The 14877-nt window shown below is 33.9% G+C and overlaps 2 protein-coding genes across 4 annotated transcripts in view; both read left to right on the forward strand.

Annotated features, from left to right (window-relative positions):
* LOC127873006 (galectin-1-like) overlaps positions 1–14877 on the forward strand; it is a 43108-nt gene that overhangs the window by 12238 nt on the left and 15993 nt on the right. For 2 of the 3 annotated variants that reach the window (XM_052416542.1, XM_052416541.1), the window contains exons 2-4: positions 1001–1083; positions 1555–1774; positions 2227–2609. The exons of the other annotated variant lie outside the window; for it this stretch is intronic. In XM_052416542.1, the coding sequence (XP_052272502.1) occupies positions 1001–1083; positions 1555–1774; positions 2227–2340 (417 nt within the window). In that variant the 3' untranslated portion in view covers positions 2341–2609. Of the gene's footprint in view, positions 1–1000; positions 1084–1554; positions 1775–2226; positions 2610–14877 lie in introns of those variants that run through there. 3 annotated transcript variants of the gene reach the window in all.
* LOC127873007 (galectin-1-like) lies at positions 5649–12693 on the forward strand. The gene is made up of 4 exons (XM_052416545.1): positions 5649–5873; positions 11264–11346; positions 11655–11874; positions 12311–12693. Exons 1-4 carry the CDS (start codon positions 5850–5852, stop codon positions 12422–12424), a joined length of 441 nt encoding a protein of 146 aa, XP_052272505.1. The 5' UTR covers positions 5649–5849; the 3' UTR covers positions 12425–12693.

Below are 14877 nucleotides of genomic sequence, written 5' to 3' on the forward strand. Positions count from 1 at the left end.
GACATTGAGATTAAGTGTTCTGTATTGGACCCACAAATATCGTGTAAGTGTTAATATAAAGTTTATGATGGGACTGCCAGAGGGTTAAAAGTATTTAAATACAACATTGTACAGTTTACACGGATAATGAGATTAAGTGTAACGTATAATGTATAAGAACCGTAAAAGTCTTGTAGATGTAATAAGAGTATGTCAGTCAGACCGTCACTTATTTTTTAGCGTCCATTTCGTGCGCGGAGCATAACTCTGTTATTATGGGAGGTTGAATAACTTTAATTCCTTGTACAATTATCGTACATATTATTTCCCTTAGTTTATTGTTTATGAACAAAGAATCATATCGAAAGTAATGAATATTTATTCTTTTAAGATATAATTCTCTTTGTATTTGTATGAGGATGAACATTAAGAAACAGTTCAAAGTACAAATATCTTAACTCTATTTTTCAGTAATGCACAGTTGTTGTTTAAATGTTTATCTACTAGTTTACAATACATAAATTACACTTGCCTGTTTGTGTATGCATGTCTTTCAATGCGGAGTTCGATCTTTTTGCTAATAACAACACTGTGAGGATGTTGGCTCTTAGAGTGACATCATTTGTTTTAAGTTTTGACAGTGTAATACATGCTAAACAAAGGAGAATAATGATTTCCATACCTGTTGTGGCAGATACAAACAACACTATGTTTAACTGAAACTTACATGATTAATGCTTAAGTTATAATTTATATAATATCTGGTACGTTTATATATATTTGAACGCAGCACTTTGTTTTAAGTAACGTTAATTTTCCGCTCCAATAAAAATACGTTTTTTTTTCAAATTTCAAACGAAATAAACATGGATCATGGCTGCATCTTATTTAAAGGACATATCGACGTCTTTTATGCTTTCATAGTTTCTCAAATACTTTAAAAGCGACGCCCCACATGATTCAATTGGCATACGGTCCATATAGCTTCCTTTCTTATGGTTTATTTTATTTCGATTTATAGTCAGTTCCGTTCGTGCACTTCATAGACACTGAGTCGATTCAGGTGATCACAATCAAGGGGAGAGCACCTAGCGGTGCATCCAGGTAGGGCATGTTTAACCCATTTATGCCTAGTGGACTCTTCCCATCCTTCTAAACTGGATCAATTTAATTCCAAAATTAGGGATGTCTTGTATATTTATTTCTATATTTAGAATATTTCTTACAGAAATGCCTTAAAGCAAACAGCGCAGACCCTGATGAGACGCCGCATCATGCGGTGTCATCTGGGTCTACGCTGTTTGCCAAGGCCTTTTTCGAGACGCTAGGCATAAATGGGCTAAAATTCAAATTATAAATGCGAAAATGTCCGAAAACGGTAAGAGTCCGACGCTCCATGCATATGCAATGAAAAGACTTGAAATTGTTCTAGACCTGAAAACACAACGTTTTACCGCCAATTTTATTTGTTGTTAAATGATCTTAAAAAGTGTCGGATAACTTATAATAAACTATAAACGTCATTTAAAATTATTGGTTACTATTATTTAACGTTTCATACATTAACTGTTGCAGATTCTCCGTATACCTTCAGCACGGGGCGGAAGCAGAACCGCACGAGATTGCGTTCGTGTTCGATGCGCGGTTTAACTTCAGCGGGGACCACAACAAAGTAGTGACCAACTCTAAGAAAGGGGGCGCCTGGGGTACGGAGGAACACAGAAATCTTCCATTCCCATTTCATCCAGACCAGGATTTCAAAATCAAAATCACGGTGGATGATGACTCCTTTAAAGTAAGAAAACCTCGGTTTGTGGTTTTATCTTGAAGAACAAAAACTCTACATTTGTAAAATACAGAAGAATTACCAAGAACATAAGCTATAATGTTCAAAACGTGTTAGTTTTGTTTTTCAATAATTAATAATTTATAAGTGATTTTAAACTGTAAAGATATAATGTCGAGTTTTCCAAACTCCCCATATTATACGTCATAAAATAGTGTTTAAGCGTTCAATTATTTCGTAAACAAATTTTCTGTTCTTTTGTTTTGAAAACGCACACATACTTGTCTAACTTATCATATTATTGACGTCTGCGAAATTAATATCAATTTTAATAAATTTCAACACAATTCCGAAATAATGTCTTTAAAACATCCATCAGCGTGGCATAACAAACAACACACGTTAACCCCTATTTAAGTAATTTCCGGTCAGTAAGTAACTCTAGATTCTTTCCGTCACAGATGAAGGTCAACGGTCAAAAGTTCCTGGAGTATGAACAGAAGCTCTCCATGAAATCAATCAACTGCATTCGGATACAGAATGACATCATCATTCACGAAGTCGAGCTTGGGTAGATTATACCTAAATTTCGTGGTTCCAAATGGCGGCATATTAAGAAGGTCTTTGCAAGTGTTTTTTTTGCACACAGTCCAGTAGATGCGTGACAAAAATATGAGTGAAGCAAGACAAAATGGTCGTCATAAAATTCAGCTTATTTCATTAAAACGATGAATATACTTATCTGTTGAATTACGTCAATAAACAACGTCTTGTAAATCTAAGGTATTATGTTGAACGTGTGCAGCCAACTTGTTATTCTATGATTAAAGAATTAAAAATTGTAGTACTTGCGTTTGTTTTAACTGCAAGCAAGTTTAAATGCTGGCTGTACTGTATAAAGAAATCCAACAGTGTAAACAGCGTTTTCCACACAATATTACAATTCAAATTTCCCAACTTTAAACTTCATCCTCAGTATGTTAATAAATAGTTCAACACACTAGATTAAAAGAACAGTGATTGAAACATATGCGACCTAATTAATAAAATAATTTAACAGAATAGACAAGAAAAGCCGACAATGTGCCGTTGTAAGTTTATTAGCAACCAGCTTAAGTGCTTTTTCATACATGTATGCATAATCTTGATTGTCCATACTTCAATATAAAAATCTACATTTGTATGTGACCTGCAGTAAAATATTACCATAACATTAGCATGTTGAAAACATAAATACATACACAGGCGTAATGAACGAGGAAATTAATAATATTTTGGTATCATACATTAAATGTTGTTTGCACTTCAATTAAAATCACAATCACCAAGTGCCCGCTGATACACAGGTACGTGAAACAATGTTGGTCCTTATATGTATAAACTAGGAGAATATGTATTATGTTTTATCTTTCATTATATATATATAAGGGCCAACACAATTTTTAAGTACCTGTGCGTTGATACCGATATGTTTACTCGTATTTGTTTAAGGGCCAAACATTGTCTATTTGTCATATGAACACATCTTTGTAAATGAGAAGGGATTTCCCAATAGTGTACATGTTCTTTTTATCTGAAAATTTGTCGAGTGTACTAATAAAAATAAATATGATAAAATTGAAATTCCTTAGATTTTTTGAACTACTTCTTCTGACCTTTAATTCGTGTAAATGATTCATCAACCTTTCATCAGCTATATTTGTTTCGGTAACACTCGATTAAGAAAGTACACTTTCATAATATATTTAGGGCAGTTGATTTGTGAATGTGCTAATTTTTCAAAAGTATTTAAACAATTGTTTTTTCCCGTTGCGTTGTAATACTTCAAAACATTGTTTAAATTGTATGCTTTTGCCATCCATGCAATTACAGTGCGCCAAAAATGTCCATCATGATAACATTGTTTTTCTTATTTCAGCCATGTGAGATTTACAATGCTTTGGTAGTTATATAGACACACAATTTGCACATCCAAAATCGTGATTAATTTGCCGGTAAGTCTTGAGCTTGGGTTGGGATACGAGATCATGTTGCCATTGGTCGTCATACATACGTGAAAATGTCTCTTTAGCATGACACACAACGTTGTTCAGCGACAGGTTGCATATGAATTTAGACGTACATGTATACAGATCGAGTAAATTGTATTGTTCAAAAACACGTTTCACGTCCGAACATTACCCTTGGCTGTGTGCGTTATCCCACAAAACTACGTTCTTTGTAATTATATCTTCTGGCATTTGGACGAGACGGTCCCATAGGCGGGGCATGTTCAGGTGATGCCGCATGGTGGGCGCTTGCCATCCAGTATCGTCATAGATAGCCAAGTTCGAGGACGCCTAGAAACGACCGGATTGTTCTGTTTTGTATCATATCATATTTTACGTACTTTTTTTATAACCCCAGACCACAGAGCTGTAGTTCATCACCGGGATTACACTAGTGTCGTACAGTTTTTTGAAAAATTATAAATTAAGTCAATTTAATGCCTTAGCTTGTTTAACAAGCCACCAAGTGCGCGACCAGCCGATTTTGCTAATATATTTGCTGTCTCCGTGAAGTCAAGCGTATCTGTTAATACACAACACAAGTATTTATAACACGGTGTAACACTAATGCTATTCGTTTTTGTTGGATTAATTTTCATGCGCCAGTTTTTGCATCAGTCATTCACTTTTCTCAGCATGTTGTGTAAATTTTCTTCATTTTCCCTCAGGATAGTAATGACTAATGTCGTCCGCATGAAGAAGGATGCATACATTTTCACCGTAAATCATGAAAATATGTACATGTTTTCTGCTTTCTTATAGTATTCTGATTCGCTTATGCGGATGATTCTTTCGCATTTGTGAAATTTGATCTTCATCCAAACTGTCGTCTGCAAAAAATCGAAGTCGTAAAGTGCGGTCGATGCTTTCTTCCAATCGTGATACATCGACTATCTCCGGACACTCCGTAAGAGCAATCGTGCTACATCGGCTATCTCCGGACTCATAAAGCAATAAAACATCTGCAGAGTGTCCGTAAGAGAGCATTAAATCGTCTAATCCAGAGTGGCGTTCTTCATGTAAAGTGTTTACGATGCATATTAATCAATACGAGGCAAACGAGAACAATACAGCATGGGATATATAGCATTACTGAATATAAAGCTAAACTGTACATGTCAAATAACAATAAAGTACACTGTATTACTTCGTTACGGCGTAGCGTCGTGAGTGTAGGCGGATTTGAATGTCAAATTTAAAGGGATCTTTTCACGGTTTGGTAAATTGACAAAATTGGAAAAAGTTGTTTCAGATTTGAAAATTTTCATTTTAGTTATGATATTTGTGAGGAAACAGTATTACTGAACATTTACCATAGTCCAATATAGCCATTAAATGTATCTTTTGACGATTTAAAAACCTAAAAATTATAAAGCGTTGCAGCGCGAAACGATTGAATAATTTAGAGAGTTCTGTTGTTTTCGTTTAAATTTACGAAGCTACGAAGATTGCTTATATAAGGTATAAAATACTTAAATAGTGTATACCCGGCGGAATAGCCGAGATGGCTAGTGCGTGTTTACTTCTGACTTATTCCAGGACTCCGGGGGTCACTGGTTCAAGCCCTAGTACCGGCTACTTTTTTTCCTTTTTTAATTTTATTCTTGATTTTTTACTGGAGCTTTTAAGATCAAATGTTTACATTTATCAATATAAAGCATTTAATGACAAACTTCAAATTATGCCAAAATCTGTGAAAAGGCCCCTTTAAATAAACAGGATATTATATTGCTGCACTCATGATAAATATGTACATCATGTTTAAATTTATATTTTGATCATACGCATGTTTAATTTCATTTCCCTTGCATTCATGCGTAAATAAATTAACCGCACATAAACCTGGGCGCGCAAAATCTGACGGATAATGTATTTGCTTTTCATAGAGAAACCCGTGTAGGCGTTCAGTCAATCAGCCAATTACATGAGCCAGGGTGAAACCCGAAACACGCCGAAGTATAAATAAAGTCCGATTCACCAATACTGGTTCAGATTATAGGAAGGTACACAAGGTGTCACTCCATCGAGATCGAAAAATGGTTCACACGATCAAAAAGCCTGTAAGTACAACGCTTCGATTTCTTGTGTGTTATTTCGTTGCGTAAATATAGTTCAAACATGTTTAAAACGACGTGCACGTATTACATAGGCGATGTGCGTTTTGTTGCTTGATAAACCTCGCTGTGGAAAATTATATGTTTTTTATGCCAAATAGACTAAATAGTTGCATGTAATTTTAGGCCAGGGTCAAACTAAAAGGTTATTTGACCGTGTATACTGTCAGAAAAGTGTAGGTTTTGTTTATATATTTTATCGAAAACCGGCGCGATCCCGTGCCAACGCCATATACAAACTTTCTTATCAAAAAGTGCAAATTCTAAGATATTGTTTGATGATTCTTTATGGCTTACACTATGTAAAGAATTACATTTGTCTCATGTGATTCCGCCATAAACTTTAAAACTGATTTCACAAGGTAACATATTTGGGTTATTGCAACACACCGTGCATTGCAAGTGTTGCAAAACCCTCAAACAGAAATTAACTATACACTTATTTGGTGTTCAACGGCTAGCTTAAATCTCCGTGTCTCATGTTAATGTATAGAATATGAATTTACCAGATAAACCACTATACATCGACACAAAACATCTTGCCTATTGAAACATTTGAGCGGAGTTTTAATTTTTAGGAAATTATATTTGTTTACTGTGCGAGTTTCATGTTTCACTAAATCTGCCGATACAGGATAAACGGGTCTAAATGGGACAACGTTTGTTAAGTGACAATAGTTGTTTCAAACCTTCTTTTAATAGGTTACAATGCAGTAAATCATACCCGGTGCTACTATTTTGGTATTAAAAATACAATATATCATCGGCATCAACATTTAGTATGCAAACGTGACTTAAATTTAGATCTCATCGTCGTAACTATAATTTATGATGTAGTTACTTAAATGAACTAGGAATTTTGTATAATAACTAAATTTGGTAAAATAACAGGATTTGCGGGATCATCTTATTTTAATTGTAAGAAATGATCTGCATAACACATATAATTAATCACAGAGAATCATGTATTAGGTTCACAGATACAAACACTTATTATTAAACATTGTAACAACATATAACATCGATGTTTAGATGGTTAATGGAAAAACACAGAATAAACGTACAAGTATTTCATATCAAACTATAAAATATATATTTTACGAGTAGAAACACAAAAGAAAAGGTTTACTGAAGCATATTATATAATGTCAATATATTAACCCATTTATGCCTTGTGGACTCTCCCATCTTTCTAAGTTGGATCAATTTATTTCCAAAATTAGGAATGTCTAGTATATTTATTTCTATATTTAGAACAATTCTTACATAAATTCCTTTAAGCAAACAGCGTAGACCCAGATGAGACGCCACATCATGCGGCGTCTCATCTGGGTTTACGCTGTTTGCAATGTCCTTTTTTCAGGACGCTAGGCATGAATGGGTTAATTTATCATGTGCACCTTTCAGTAAATAAGTATTAGCTTAAACAAACTGATGACAGTATATTAAGTAAGTATTTCATAATCTAAATACAAATACAAATTATTAAAAATGGAGTTGAACTATCAAACTTTGTATTATTATGAAAAAATAGGTAAGGAAAAGGAAAAGAATATTTTCTATGAAACTCATTTAAATATTTAGTGAAGCAATCGTACAATCTATGTTTATTTCTTGATATGTTTGCTTCGGCTACAGCTTTTCTATCGCTTTTTATTTCAATACGATGAATAGTTAGCATTGAATTACTGTAAGACATGCATACAGAGACTAGATACATAAACCATGATCCTAAGTATCTTAGGCATTTTCAACTGCATATTTTAAGTTGAGAACAACGTCGGTAAATATAAAGCTAAACTAATTATTTAGACATAAAGCAATTCTTTATTAAAATATGAATTAATTAACGTCTGTTAAAGGTACACAGTCAATAAATACAATTATATACCAATTATTTAGACTTGTGTGAAGAAGAAAGTATCAAATTTGTTTTCCTTAAATACGAGACATGTCTAATCCAATGTGCTTTCTATAGGCACAAAGGCAAACATGTTATTCTTATAAATAAGCTCACTCAAATTATCCGCTATTGGTGAGTAATAAATAACACATTTAAACATACTTTTCGAGGTCATCATTATAATTAAGCCAAAGGAAACAGGTTTTACGTTTTTTTTAATTTTAAGGAAAGTATTTGATAGTTAACAAAGTGGCAAAGTGTTGAAAAACTCGTCCTTATTAAAGTTTTCATTTTCATGGCCCTACTGACAATGGTGTTGAACGTTTCAATTGTTATTTATCATACAGCAATTGTAGTTGAGTCAATATGTAATTTGTCAATATAGCCAATAACATTATTTGCTCTAAACATTTACACGTGTCCTTTGCTCACTTGAATCCGTTATTGATCAATCGAACGTATTGGGACACACATGACATGTCACTAAGTCAAAGGTCAAGGTCACTGTGATCTCTTATATAAAACTTTAGCATACGCTCTGAAAATTAAAGTGCTTTCACCTACAACTTTCTTCCACCTTAAACTTTGAAACTTCTTATGTACATTCACCTTGATGACACCCACATGCCACATCCACTTTTGGTTCACTAGGTCAAAGGTCAAGGTCACTGTGACCTCTAATATTATACTTTAACATACGCTTTAAAATCAAAGTGCTTCCACCTACAGCTTTAAAACTTCATATGTACATGCACCTTTATGATTTCCACACGCCCACACATATTTTTTTTTCAATATGTCTAAGGTCAAGGTCACTTTCACCTCTAATCTTATAATTTAAAATTCGCTCGTAAATTATCAAAGTGCTTCCACCTACAACTTTTATACTTACTATGTACATGCTCCTTGCTGAGTTCTACACGCCACACCCATTTTGGGGTCACTAGGTCTAAGGTCAAGGTCTTTTTTTCATGTTTAGCTCGGCTGTTTTCGGAAAAAACCCGAGGTATTGTCATAGCCAGCTCGTCGTGTCTGTCGTCGTGTCCGCCGTCCGCGTCGTGCTTAAACCTTAACATTTTGTCAAGGTTTTGAACATTGGCTCTAAAATCAAAGTGCTTCATCCTACAACTTTGAAACTTCATATGTATCTGCACCTTGATGAGTTCTACATGCCACATCCATTTTTGGGTCACTAGGTCAAAGGTCAAGGTCACTGTGGCCTCTAAAAAAATAATTCTGACAAGCTTTCATCTATTCAAAACTGCACCAGCAGCCGAGCGTGGCACCCGTTATGCGGTGCTCTTGTATGTCTGGGCCATGACCTTCTTGCGTGGTCGAGTTGTCGTAATACATTACCCGGCCTTGGCAACGCTGTTTGTTTGGTTTGGTTGATATGTCAACACACCAAGTGTGTGTTTACATTTACTTTATAGCCCCAGTTTTTCATCTCGTCGTCTCAACGTTTGTTTACGGTTGGTGTTCATGTAGGGCAATAATGTAATGTTAGAAAGTTACAATGCCAAATCTGTTTAGTGTTTTTGACAACTGCATTTGAAGCATCTGAACAAACACACACATGTTATGATAGAAAGATGAAATAGAAGAATTATTCACTCGCTGTAATTATTTATCTTCATGAAACAAATAATATTTTCTAAGAAGAAATTAACTTCTTTAAAATGATACATTGCTTAAGAAAGAATCATTCTTTCTTTGTAAACAAGTAGAACTTATAGAAAAGAATACAACAAAAGTTCTTTTTAAAAGTCGGATACGGGCAAGATTGACCATGCGGCGCAATAAAACAAAACAATTTTCTTTAGATCACAACGAATTTAGATACGGCAAATCCGAAGAACATCTTATGAAGTTGTATTGGCTCTATTGAAGAAATAATTATTCCTTATGGAAGAAATAATTGTTCCATATAAAGACTTTTGTTATTTGATAATAGGCTATACGTTCACCAAAACAACATACATACAATAAATTGCCATACAGATGTATTTTTTTCCTACTTTCAAAATACTTCAGACAGTGGAAAAACAATTTAAAAGGCGTAGTAGGCTGTTTTATGTGGAATGTTTGACATAGCATGAAGACTGTTTTACTATTGAGGTCAATAACAAAATAAACACAATCAAACATGTTTGAAAACACTTGCAGATAGTTCAGACGTTCGGTTTATGTACGCATGTATGTACTCGATATCGATGACCGACATAACTTTTTTTTAAATCTTTAGAAATAATTTCCGTTTGAAGGTATTTAAAGAAAATATTGTTCATTGGTAGATTTTCAAAGCGAGAAAGTTAAGAGTATAAGAGTAACAACTCTTTTTTCCAATTTTAATGGAGATATTGCCCTTTGCTTATTTTGTGTAGCCCTTTTGCTGTATGGAGCAAAAACGTACAACCATCCAAGCATTAAACAGATTTACATAAAATTGCATTGATTTTCTTAACTTAGATTGCTTAAAGGGGAGGTGAAAAGAACACGGATCATATTAACAGAGTATTGTCCCTTGATTAAATTCAATATTCTTTTTCAGAGACTATCTGAGGATTAAGAGTTTGTAATTTAACCTCCGTGCACAGATAAGGGGATTAAGTGTAAAGTTTAAGAGCCACACATATGTGTAGTCCGTTTCTTTTGTTGAGCAAATCTGCGGTAGTAATTAATGTTGATTAACTATACTGTATTGTGCTGGATAATACTGGTTATTGCCCTAAGTTCATTTTGCATAAACAAAGCATTAATTAAAAAAAATAATTAAAATATAACTCTCTTACTATAGACGGGAATCGTGCACAAGTTGATATTATGATAAGGAACATTGACAAACAGTGCAAAATGTAAAATATCTTTAGTTTTTTCTCATTATTTCAGAGTTATTTTTTTTGTTCATTTTAAGCTTTTCAATAAAAAAACACACAACTGTTTTCATATATTTCCTATCTCAAGTTCGATCTTTTTGGGAAAAACAATACTTTGGAGGCACTCGGCTCTTACAGTGACAGCATTTCAGAAATGTTTTATCAGCGTAATACATATTTAATGACGGAGATTTATGAATTCCCTACCCGTGTTGGTGGACATAAACATACATATGTATAACCGAAACTTACGCAATCAATGCTATAATGATAATTTATACTATTACATTGAGCAACAACCTATGTTAAGCATATATTTGGAAAAAGCTCTTTGTTGTAAGCAAAGAAAGACCTACGGTCCGGAAAAGATCTTTTCTTGCATATGTTCTACAAAAGAAATTAAGGGCCGTTAATTCATCTATTATTTAATGGACTTATCGATGTTTAATAAACTTTCTTTTTTTTCACATACACTTCAAAAGCGACAGGACACACATCAAATTCCTTACAAGCCTGGCGGCTTCCTTGCTTACGATCTAATTTATTTCGATTTGCAGTCAGTTCCGTTCGTGCACCACATGGACACTGAGTCAATCCAGGAGATCACAATCAAGGGTAAAGCACCCAACGGCGCATCCAGGTACGGCATTTTTAAATTCAAATTATAAATGTGAACATGTCCGAAAACGGAACAAATCCAGCGTTCAAACACCATGATCAGAAAAGACTTGAAATTGTTGTAGACATGAAAATACAACATTTGATCGCCAAATGTATAACTTGTTTACTGTTGTTTAACGAAGTGATGGATACCTTAGAATATAATACATGATCGGTTAAACTATTGTGTATGAAGCGAACTCAGTTTTACCATTTAAAAACACCAAATACATCTGTCGACTTTCACTGGTTAATATCAATCATCGTTGTATACATAAATTGTTGCAGATTCTCCGTGTACCTCCAACACGGATCGGAAGATGAACCGCACGAGATTGCGTTCGTGTTCGATGCACGGTTTAACTTTGGCAATGACCACAACAAGATCGTGACTAACTGCAAGAAGGGAGGCGCCTGGGGTACGGAGGAACACAGACATCTTGCATTCCCTTTTCATCCAGAACAGGATTTCAAGATCAAAATCACGGTGGATGATCACTCCTTTAAAGTAAGACAACCTCGGTTTATGATTTTAGCTTGAAGCGTTAAACTCTATATGTATTAAGCAGAAAGGAATGCCCAGAACGAAAGCCATAGATTCAAAACGTGTTCTCGAATGATTAATACTATGTTATATAAAGTAAACTTTATGTATATATTGTCGATTTTTGAAAATTGTAAATCTTATAGTCATATAATAAGACTTAAAGGTATGATGTTTTCATAGACGGAGTTTATGTTTCTTTTTTAAACGCACACACAAATTATTGTGTAAACTAACAATGGTTTATTAACGTCAGCGAAATGCGTATCATCTTAAATATCTTAAACACAATCCCGAAACGATTATCTAGTCAAAATCCGTCAGCGTCGCGTAATTATACAACAAACGTGCTCTTCTATTATATAAAAAGTAAGTAACTTTTGAATGCTTTCCATCACAGATGAAGGTCAACGGTGAAAAGTTTCTGGAATATGAACAGAAGCTGTCCATGAAAGCAATCAACTGCATCAGGATACAGAATAACATCGTTATTGAAGAAATCAAACTTAAATAGACTGTACCTACGTGATTCAATATGACGGCCTAGTTGGTAACATACGAAGGTCTTAGCAGGTGTTTTTTTTATACAGTCCTGCAGATGCATGGTAAAGATATTCGTGTAGCAACACTGAAGGGTTGTCATAAAGTGCAGCGTATTTCATTAACACGATGAATGTATTTATCTGTTAAATTACATTATTAAAAAAGGCCTGAATATCTAATGTACTATGTCAAATGTGTGTAACCAACTAATTACTGTATGAATAATTACACATAAACTGTGTTGCTTTTGTTTATTTAAATGCTATTAAGTTTAAATGCTGGTGGTGCTATAGAGAGAAAACCCACAGCATAAATATAGCTGGCCACATTACTAAACGTTATCATATTTAACATTTCGAGCGTATTTACCAAATGAATAAACAGCATAACATACATTTCTGTAAGCAATTTAATTTGTTGAAAACAAAACAAGCCGACGACTTGCATATAATCATGCAGACTGTGTTCTTCGTATCACACATGCATGATCTGGATTTTCTACTCTTCATTTCAAAAATCTATAATTTTATTTAACAAGCATTGGTTATGAAACAATAACACTTACACAAATACTGCATTGGTGTTTTATTTGAAGAACTTTCTTACTACCATGAAAACCTTACAAGGAACAATACCTGTATACCCAACTATTAACCCATTTATGCCTATTGGACTCTGTCATTCTTCTAAATTGGATCAATTTATTTTCAAAATTAGGGATGTCTAGTATATTTATTTCTATATTTAGAATATTTCTTACAGAAATTCATTTAAGCAAACAGCGCAGACTCTGATGAGACGCCGCATTATGCGGCGTCTCATCAGGGTCTACGCTGTTTGCCAAGGCCTTTTTTCTAGACGCTAGGCATAAATGGGTTAACAATGACGAAATAACATGATTAATGTTATGATAGTTTTTCAATGACACTTCGAATGTATTTATTTCAGCAAATATATTTAAATAATTTAAATAATTTAAAACGATACAAGGCTGTAAAATAAAACGAACTTTAAAGCAGTAATATTGATACATTTTCTCTTCCTGCACGGGGCAACCGAAGATTAAACCTCAATCTTACTTTTTTCCGCACATTGAAATATTTGTTTTCATTCTTTATTGTTTATCCGACAACATTTACATTGATATAGACTTTTATGTCAATATTTTGTTTTCGCAATCATAAGCAAACATATAAATTTGAATGAATAAGGAACCTATCTTTTGGTACCACTAATCCAATGCCGTTTGCTCTTGAAAATGAAAAGCATAGGGATCAAGTGTAAGCCGATGCCGATGTGTTTGCTCGTATTTGTTGCATGTCCAAACGTTGTCTATTTGTCGTATAAACACATCTGAACCGATGAGTGGGGATTTCCTTAAAGTGTTCATGTACTTTGTACATGAACAAGTTTTCGACTGTACATAAGATTAATTAAACAAATCGTAGATTTTCTGAACTATTTCTGAAGGCTTAACCTTTTATTCTAAGTTCATTATTATTCATCGACGCTTTTGTCTTGTTTTATATATATATATATATATATATATATATATATATACTCGCTGTAGAACGTGCATTTTTGGTGAGTAAATATGTTAATTGTTCAGAGTAAATTAAAAAAAACACACACTATTTTACATAGTTTAAAACATTGTTTAAGTTTTATGTGTTTGTGCTTTATGCAATTATAGTTTGAAACAAACAAACAATGTGCATTATATTTATAAAATTAGAAAACTGTGCTTACGCTTATGTTGAATCAGAATAAGATAGTAAGATAGTATAAAACACCTTTAATACCATTGCCAAATAAACTAATACTTGCAAATACATACCTGATTCGATTAAAGGATTTGTGGTTATAGGCGTACGGTCAAAATATCCTTACATACCATACCCGTAGACAGGGGGGGGGGGGGGGGGGGTGCGTTGGGTGCGTTCGCACCCAATATTTTTTGACGACTAAATAAAATTGTACTATAAGTTGCAGCCAACTTTATTCGACGCAATATCGGTTATTTCTCTTTTCACCGGAATGCAGTGAGTCTTTGTATTTAAGCGTTACCATAATGTTGAATTCAATAGGCTACCAACAGGTCACCATATGATTAACCCTTTGCATGCAAGGTAATTTGTCTTCTGCTAAAATTTCGTCTGCTGAATTTCTAAAATTAGCATTTTCTTCGATTTTTTTTCAAAGAATACTATCAGAATAGCAAACAGTTTGGATCCTGATAAGACGCCGTGTTCTGTGGCGTCTCATCAGGATCCAAACTGTTTGCAAAGTCCTTCAAAATTCGGTTCCCGCACTGAAAGGGTTAATTTCTCGATGAAGTCATGTCCAAGATAGCTCCACATACAGAACTTTCCACAATGTTTTAATTATGTCAAACTTGACACTTGAAAATATGTCCTACTCTTA

The sequence above is a fragment of the Dreissena polymorpha genome, chromosome 3 (assembly GCF_020536995.1).
Source record: "Dreissena polymorpha isolate Duluth1 chromosome 3, UMN_Dpol_1.0, whole genome shotgun sequence".
NCBI lineage: Eukaryota > Metazoa > Mollusca > Bivalvia > Myida > Dreissenidae > Dreissena > Dreissena polymorpha.

What these genes read in the sequence shown, in the direction of transcription:
- LOC127873007 (XM_052416545.1), top strand. Translation starts at nt 5,850, where the DNA reads ATGGTTCACACGATCAAAAAGCCT. An exon ending in GCACCCAACGGCGCATCCAG is followed by an intron (nt 11,347 to 11,654) that starts GTACGGCATTTT and finishes AAATTGTTGCAG; the next exon opens with ATTCTCCGTGTACCTCCAAC. An exon ending in TGGATGATCACTCCTTTAAA is followed by an intron (nt 11,875 to 12,310) that starts GTAAGACAACCT and finishes TTTCCATCACAG; the next exon opens with ATGAAGGTCAACGGTGAAAA.